This window comes from Nicotiana sylvestris, chromosome 9 (assembly GCF_000393655.2).
Source record: "Nicotiana sylvestris chromosome 9, ASM39365v2, whole genome shotgun sequence".
Taxonomy (NCBI): domain Eukaryota; kingdom Viridiplantae; phylum Streptophyta; class Magnoliopsida; order Solanales; family Solanaceae; genus Nicotiana; species Nicotiana sylvestris.
Genome location: NC_091065.1, coordinates 39446047 through 39454954, shown reverse-complemented (window position 1 = coordinate 39454954; position 8908 = coordinate 39446047). Strand labels below are relative to the sequence as shown.

The following is an 8908-nucleotide window of genomic DNA, read 5'->3' as shown; positions in this document are numbered from 1 at the left end:
CTTTGCTAGTGCTATCATGAGCCATAGTATCCTGGACCCTCCAGCTTGGCGCCTGGCGCCCTGCCTGGTGCTGGGGTTTTCGGACCTCACTGTTTTTGGCGCCCCAGGCAGCGCTGGGCGCTGTTCTCGAGAAATTTTTTTTCTTTTTTTTTTGGAATGAATATCTCGATCCCCCGAGCCCTATATATCCCTAATTTACACGTCCTACCCATTACATCTAAATTTTCTATACCTATAAAGAAAATGCAATACTCTACCTATTTTAAAAAGAAAAATTAAGAAGTTAAACTAGGAAAGCAATAAAAATTGGGTTGCCTCCCAACAAGCGCCTGATTTAACGCCGCGGCACGACGCAGAATCTCACTTACTCATCAGGGAGTACAACCTTGGTCTTCTCACGATTAATCATTCCTCCCCAATAATGCTTGACTCTATGACCATTCACCAAGAATTTCCTCTCACAATTCAAAGCTCGCAGCTCGATTGCACCATAAGGAGTGACTCTCACCACCTCAAAAGGACCTGACCATCTCGACTTTAGCTTCCCAGGGAATAGTCATAGTCTAGAATTGAATAATAATACTTGTTGGCCTGGTTCAAAGTGACGCGGCTTGATATGTTTGTCATGCCATCTTTTTGTCTTTTCTTTATATAGCTTAGCATTTTCATAAGAGTGCAGCCTGAACTCGTCTAACTTATTCAACTGCATAAGTCGTTTCTCACCTGCGGCCTCAAGGTCCATGTTCAGCTTCTTAATGGCCCAGTATGCCTTGTGTTCAAGCTCAACGGGCAAGTGACATGCCTTCCCATAAACCAGCTTGTAAGGGGACGCTCCAATTGGCGTTTTATATGCAGTCCTATATGCCCATAGGGAATCATCCAACTTTGCAGCCCAATCCTTCCTATTCACACTCACTTCTTCTCCAATATTTGCTTGATTTCTCTGTTTGACACCTCAGCTTGCCCACTTGTTTGAGGATGATATGTTGTAGCAACTCTGTGGCGAACTCCATATTTAACCATTCAACAATCTATTGCAAAAATGAGTCCCTTCATCACTAATTAAGGCATGTGGAGTCCCAAATCTCGAGAATATGTTCTTTTTCACAAAAACAGCTACCACCATGGCATCATTCGTTGGCAAAGAAATTGCCTCTACCCATTTTGATACGTAGTCAACTGCTAGCAAAATGTATTTGTTTCCTATGGACGGTGGAAATGGCCCCATAAAATCTATCCCCCACACACCAAAAAGCTCAACTTCTAGAATGTTATTTAAAGGCATTTCATGCCTCCTTGTGATTGTTCCCGTTCTCTAACATTGGTCACACTTCTTAACGAATGCATGTGCATCTTTGAATAAAGTCGGCCAAAAGAGACCGGATTGTAGCACCTTTGCAGCTGTTCTATCTCCTCCATGATGGCTCCCATAAGGTTATGCATGACAATCATACAACACTAATTCCACCTCTTTTTCAGGAATGCATCTCCTCATCAACTGATCAGCACATTGCTTATACAAATAGGGCTCATCCCAGTAGTAGAAGTTCACATCATGTAAAAACCTCTTTCTAGCTTCAGATTGGATTTCGGGAGGAAGTACCTCACTCACAAGATAATTCACATAGTCTGCGTACCATGGGGGAGGGTCTTGGTTTATAGCAAAAAGTTGCTCATCAGGGAATACTTCTTTAATTTGGCCACCCTCCTCCACGTGATCGTGATTTTCCAACCTTGACAGATGGTCAGCTACTTGGTTCTTTGTCCCCTTTCGATCTCGTATTTCTATATCAAATTCCTGCAGCAATAAAACCCAGCGCATCAATCTAGCCTTAGATTCTTTTTTTGTAAACAAATACCTGATTGCTTTATGGTCGGTATGGACTATGACTTTCGTTCCCACCAAGTATGCTCGACATTTCTCAAAGGCCCACACTACAACTAACAAATCCTTCTCAGTGGTGGTGTAATTCAGTTGTGCATCATCAAGAGTCTTACTCGCATAGTAGATGGAATAAAACACCTTGTCCTTCCTCTGGCCTAGCACTACCCTAATAGCACGGTCACTCGCATCACACATAAGTTCAAATGGTAAGGACCAATCAGGTGCCACACTAATGGGAGTAGTCACCAACTTCTTTTTAAGTTCTTCAAATGCCTTGAGGCAAGCATCATCAAAGTTGAAAGTTACATCTTTTTCAAGCAGCCTGCACAAAGGAGTAGCAATTTTCGAAAAATCTTTAATAAAGCACCGATAAAAACCCGTGTGTCCCAAGTAACTCCGGACACCCTTCACTGAAATAGGTGGAGGTAATTTTTCAACCGCATTCACCTTTGCTTTATCAACTTCAATGCCACTCTTAGATACTCTGTGACCCAATACGATGCCTTCTTGTACCATAAAATGGCACTTTTCCCAATTCAGTACCAGATTTGTTTCTTCACAACGGGCTAGAACCTTGCTTAAATTCCTCAAGCAATCATCATAAGAAGACCCAAAAACTGAAAAATCATCCATAAACACTTCCACAAATTTTTCCACCATGTCGGTGAAAATAGCCATCATACACCTCTGGAAAGTGGTTGGTGCATTAGAAAGACAAAACGACATTTGTTTGAAGGCAAAAGTGCCATAAGGACAAGTAACAGTAGTCTTCTCCTGATCCTCTGGGCATATGACAATTTGATTGTATCCTGAATAACCATCAAGGAAGCAGTAATATTCATGCCCAGCGAACCTGTCTAGCATTTGGTCGATGAATGAAAGTGGGAAGTGGTCTTTGCGAGGTGCCTTGTTGAGCTTTCTATAATCAATGCAGACTCTCCATCCCGTAACAATGCAAGTGGGGATTAGCTCATTCTTCTCGTTCTCAACTACAGTCATTCCTCCCTTTTTAGGCACACATTGAACCGGGCTTACCCAGTTGCTGTCAGAAATAGGGTAAATGATACCTACATCGAGCAACTTAATTACTTCCTTTTTCACCACCTCTTTTATAATGGGATTTAATCTCCTTTGTTGCTCCACACTGGGGCGGTGACCGTCCTCTAAAAAGATTTTATGCATGCAGAACGATGGACTAATACCCTTGATGTCAGCTATAGTCCACCCAATGGCCTTTTTATGCTCACGGAGTACTCTGAGCAATTTTTCTTCTTGAGTGCTGGTCAAGCTAGACGAAATTATCACGAGCAATGTCTCAAAGTTCCCCAAATAAGCATAGCGCAGATGCACTGGAAGTGGCTTGAGTTCTAGCTTCAGAGCTTCTTCAATAGATGGCCTGGGAAAGGTCAGAGTAACAGGCCTGTCCAACTCTTCAAATTTTCTAAACCCCTGTACATAACTGCAGGACATATCTAGTACTTGCTCAATTTCTCCTATCATTTCATCTTCACTATTTTCTACATCCCCAATCAATACTTATTCAACAGGATCTGCAAGGCTCATATAGGATACTAACGATGTGGCATCACTCTCCACCACAGAGATCATGGATAACTCTTCATAGTGGGCTAGTAACTTGAGTGCTCTATAAATATTGAAGACCTCCACTCGATCACCCACTCTCATTGTCATCCTTCCTTTGCAGACATCAATAATAGCTCGGCCCGTGGCTAAGAATGGACGCCCTAAAATAAATAGAACTTCCTAATCAGGCTCGTAATCCAAGATAATAAAATCAGTAGGGAATATGAAGGAACCAACTTGAACTAGCACATCTTCAATCACTCCCTCAGGATGAGCAAGGGAGCGATCAGCTAATTGTAAGATAACTGTTGTTGGGCGTGGCTCACCCAACCCCAACTGTTTGAACACAGATATCGGCATCAAATTGATATTGGCTCCAAGATCACATAAAGTTCACCCAACAACATGTTTACCAATCGAGATTTGGATAGTAAAACTACCTGGATCCTTCAATTTCTGAGGTAACTTGCCTTGAATTCTGGAACTGCACTCCTCAGTGAGTGCCACAGTCTCAAACTCGGTTAGCCTCCTTTTATTTGCCACAATGTCCTTGATGTACTTTGCATATTTGGGTACTTCTTATAAGATGTCAACCAATGGAATATTAATTTGCACCTGCTTCAAGATATCAAGAAACTTTTTATATGCGGCATTATCTCTTAATTTCTGCAATCTTTGAGGGAATGGAGGTGGTGGCCTTGCAACCAATTGTGGGGGTTGCTCAGACACCGCCTCTCCAGCTGGATTCTCTGGCTCCTTAGCTTTCTCTGATGTTGATTCTATAGTGGTTGGCCTCTCATGAAAAGTCACATGTTTCCTCTTTTTAGACTGAACTTCCTCTAGTTGTCTCCCATTCCTCAACGACACGGCATGAAGGGCCGCCCTAGGATTTGCTTCAATGTCACTTGGAAGAGCTCCAGCTGGTCTAGTGTTTTGAGAACTAGCAAGCTGTCCCATTTGACGCTCCAAATTTCTCACTGTTATGGCGAGGTCTTGTTGTTCAGCCATCACTTTCTGAGAGAGGGCTTGCTGTTCAACCATCACTTTTTGAGAGAGGGCTTGTTGTTCCGCCATCACTTTTTTCAACATGTCTTCAAGGTGACTTGTAGGACTCATTTGTAGTTCAACCTGAGGTGGTCTATATTGTTGTTGAGGTGCTTGAGGCCTGTATTGATTCTGAGTGCCTTGGTTTCCACCCCAAGAGAAGTTTGGGTGGTTCCTCCAGTTGAGATTGTAAGTGTTCCCATATTGGTTTGTTTGGACTCTATTTGAATAACCCACAAAGCAGACAGACTCTGGGTTTGCGGGGCATATGTCTCTCGTGTTCCCCTCTCCATATATTTCACAAAAAGCTTGAACCTGTTGTACATGTTGCTTGTTGATACTCAAGTTCATCTGGTTGACTTGATTGGCTAGTGTAGAAATCTGCGCTGATAATGCTGAGACGACATCTAACTCAAGAACCCCTACAGACTTTTGCACTGTGTGTCTGCCCATCTCTCATTGCCAATCTGAATTGCTCTTGGAGAATTTGTTCAATAATGCATATATCTCGTCAAATCTTTTCTCCAACACTTGACCCCCAGCTGCAGCATTTACCACGATCTTTGTTTCAGAATGTAGCCATTCTATGAAAGTGTGAGTTAACACTTCATTCGTCTGATTGTGATGAGGACAGTCTCTGAGTAGCCCCTTGAACCTTTCCCAAGCTGAGTATAAAGATTCTCCCACTTTCTGTTTGAAGGCAACTATCTTACTTCTGATCTTTGCAGTTTTGCCTGAAGGGAAGAACCTTGCCAGAAATTTTCTCGCCAAATCATTCCTTGTTGTAATTGAATTAGCCGGTTCTGCCTTTAGCCATCGCTTAGCCTCGCCCAACAGAGAGAATGGAAAAAGTGTGAGCCTCACATAATCTGGAGTGACCCCGTTAGTGATATAAGTATCACTAATCTCCAAGAAGTTTAGAATATACTATTGTGGATCCTCGTGTGGAAGACCCATAAATTGACCGTTTGCATGAGGCAGCTGGATCATGCTTTGTTTCAGCTCAAAGTGCCCAGTGATCCTGAGCTTCACTATACTGGAGGTGACATTAGCAATGCTGGGCATCGCCACCTCCTGAACAACCATGGGTTGCTCCTCTGCTATGTCCACAGGAAATTGAACAAGTGCCTGAATATTATTTGTGTCCCTTGCTTCCCTCAACCTCCTGTGAAATGTTCTCTCAGGTTCAGGATCAAAGCCTTGAAGTCGGTCTTGGCTTCTGACCCTATGCATTCAATCAAAGTTCCTGAGATCCGAGCAACAATCAAGTAACGTTAGACTCGATGAAATAAACAATTAAAGCAAAAACTAGCAAGTAGCTAATATTCAAGTCCCCGACAACGGCGCCAAAAACTTATTGCTCCCAAACGCATACACAAGTATACGTGGTCTACAAGTAATATAATAATAAGTTGAGTGTCGAACCCACAGAGACTTGTATAAACTACTCACTAACTGACTAAAATTGTTATTTAATCTAGTTAAAATCAAAGTCCAATAATATGATTATACTATACTACTATTCTAAATAATAATGAAATTATCAAGTAACAAATTTATTGTTGTGTATTCAGTAGAGACAAGTATTCCAGGGTTGTGATCGATTCACCATTCATATTGTGTTCTAATTAACTCTCCCTTTCGTATAATTCACTCATGGTTGCTAATTAATCGATAAATGCTCTCATAGCCATCTCCCGAAGTACTACTCACCTATTCTCAATAGATTAATGCCTATATTCTTATGAAATCAATCTATTAAAAATGCATTAAGATCACGATATTTAATTAAGCACGGTGACTAGGTATATTTCTATCCTAACCACAAATCCGCTCCCCCTGAAGGTTAAGATCGTGCTCTCTTCAATTCTTCTCTAATCTAAACACTGCTTTTCCAAGCATAGCATAGATAGTAAATAGAACCTAACTGTTGGCCAGACAATTAAGCAATTAAACACAGAATTGAAGAAACAACCATATGTTGGTGAATTATAATCAAGGTTAAGTTAATGTCAAACAACAATATTCATGGCTAAATCACAACCCCAGAACAATGAGTGTTTAGCCACTCATGATGTAATCAAATAATTGCATAAGTTTTGATTAATTGAAAATACTAGAAAAGATGAAGAATTTCGAGATGTTCTTGCTCCTCAATGTTTCTTGCGTGTATTTTTTCTCCAAAATGCGTCTCCTCCTCCAAAATTAGGCTTAGTCTTCCTTTTATACGTGTTGGATAAGTCTAGGGTCGAATAAACCGTGTCCCAGGCGAAATAGGATACAATTCGCGTCACCGGCACCCAGCCCGGCGCCAGGCGCCCTCCACAGCGCCCCCAAATTTGTGCATACTGTTTTTGGCGCCACGGGTGGCGCCCGGTACTGCCTGTGGCGCCCAACTGGCTTCCTTTTCCAATTTTGTTCGTTTTAGCTTCAAATCTTGCACGTTTTGCCCCCAATTGCTCCCGAATCATTCTTACAAGTAAAAACACTTCAAATTAATATAATTCATAGCATTTAACATCCCAAATTCACGAAACAAGAGTAATATATGAGGCGATATACATAAAAAAATATATATACTTTAAGCTAAACATCAGAGTTTTAAATAGAGTGACATGAATAGCTGAATTCAACTTGCTAAAAATTATATAAGGCATATTTGTTGTTGTTATTGTTGCGTAAGGTAGGGTTAAATGGTTGTTTACTCTAGTTAATTAGTTGCTAATCAATATGTATGGGATTTGAAGCTAGAGTTAAATGGTGAATTAGTCTTTTCAGACTTGAGGGATATGCTTCCCTATTTCATTAGAATTTGAAAGAGTGAAGAAGCTTTATTTTTGTTGGTATGTGTGTTACAGAAAGGTTTGAACTAGTAGTTTTAAGTGAATTTTACCATATCTTTTAAAAATACGAAAATGATGTCCAAAATAATGAACCAACAGTGTAATTTGAGCTCTTGAATCGTTATGGTACATTTAAAGATACAATTTACAGATCATTGAGGCACTTAATTTTTTGTATCCCGAATATGATATTGTATCGCTATTCTCCTTGCGTATCCAACTTTTTGGTTTTTATGAGATTCTGAAAAAGAGGAACAAGTTGACCCTTGGACGCACTATTTCCTTTTAACCTTTTGTGTGAAATGCAGCAAAAGAAAAGGAAAGAAATTCTAGACTGATTCCAGCATCTCCACTCTGTACGACTTCGAACATCAAGTTAAGTATACAAACCACGGATTACTGGTAATAAGGGAGGGGTATGATGAAAAAGTTGGCTGAAAATTTTGTGAAACAAAAGAAAACACATAATTTGCTTTGACAAAATCGGGAGGAATCCTCTTTCCCTCTCTCAGAAGGTTGACTTTGAACTTCAGTCATTGGGAGAAATCCCTTTGTCTTAGGTTCTATGGATGGCACTCTTTCTTATGAGAGAGAGCAAGTGTAATTAACCAAGCTCTTTCAACTTGTCCTGTCTTTTGATAAGTATTGTGGTTAAGTTTAGTTGCTGTAAAATTTCTTATTTACTGCCCTGATTTGAAGCTGAAAGAGTAATAGAAAAACTGATTCGCTGGTTGAATTGAAAAAAAAAACTATATTTGAGGAAGAACTATGAAAAAATCATGATTAGACTTTGGTTCGAAATTCGAATTCCAGAAAATTCTAAAAAGAAATTGAAATTTTTATAGTATAGTCAAGTGATAGTTCGCCACTAGTTAGCTCCATGTAGTTCTGTTAGTTGAATTAGTTAATTACTTACAGTTTAGTATATTGAGCTCTATAAATACATACAATGTAATCCCTCTTACGTCGATATATGTAGATCAATTTCTCTTTCTACACTTCTTTTGTATATAGTTTCTTTACAACTTGAGTTGAGTCTTTCGAACTCATCCTAGAGTTTCTATTAATAATATATATTATGGCAAAAAAGGGACTGAGAAGCTCATTGTAGGTTGCAGCAAAATAATTATCATGTGATTCTTCAACTAGTTCAAGCAATTCTCTAAATCCTTTTACCTCCTCAACCATGAAAAAATTACAAACAAAAATAAAGAACATCAATATAGAAGTAACGAGAGAAATACTTTTCTCCACTATGCACCGAGCCAAGTTAATAGAAGTCGGGAAAAAAGCATTTTCACAAATCAAAGTGAGTTCGACCTTTTTTGCTTCTCTTGATCGTAAAGCTCCGTTATAAATATTAATTGTTTGTTCTATGTTTTCATGTGATTCTTTTTACATTTTTAGAAGCGACATGTGATCACAAATTAATACAGAGTATAAAAGAAAGTGAATAAACATTTAGAATTTTTTGTTTTTTGTTATTCAATGTTGCGTCATGCGTGTAAAAAACAAATTGAATTACAAAATTTACCTTTGTCCACACTTAAAT

General features: G+C 39.6%; 1 protein-coding gene and 1 non-coding gene across 2 annotated transcripts; one reads left to right on the top strand and one right to left on the bottom strand.

Annotated features, from left to right (window-relative positions):
• Nucleotides 1-364: 364 nt before the first annotated feature.
• LOC104220870 (uncharacterized) lies at nt 365-1023 on the bottom strand. The gene is made up of 3 exons (XM_070157086.1): nt 917-1023; nt 724-857; nt 365-522 (listed from the first exon to the last, which is right to left on the bottom strand). Exons 1-3 carry the CDS (start codon nt 1021-1023, stop codon nt 365-367), a joined length of 399 nt encoding a protein of 132 aa, XP_070013187.1.
• A 4108-nt stretch (nt 1024-5131) lies between these two features.
• Nucleotides 5132-5236, top strand: LOC138878854 (small nucleolar RNA R71). The gene has a single exon (XR_011402627.1). It is a non-coding gene; the product is annotated as a small nucleolar RNA R71 (small nucleolar RNA).
• The last annotated feature ends 3672 nt before the right edge of the window (nt 5237-8908 follow it).

Excerpts from the sequence above, each read along its gene's own strand:
- LOC104220870 (XM_070157086.1), bottom strand. The coding sequence starts at position 1,023 with ATGGTTAAATATGGAGTTCGCCACAGAGTTGCTACAACATATCATCCT. Across the intron at positions 858-916 it reads AAGCAAATATTGGAGAAGAA|GACTGCATATAAAACGCCAA; the intron begins GTGAGTGTGAAT and ends ATGGGCATATAG. Across the intron at positions 523-723 it reads CATGGACCTTGAGGCCGCAG|GTCCTTTTGAGGTGGTGAGA; the intron begins GTGAGAAACGAC and ends CGAGATGGTCAG.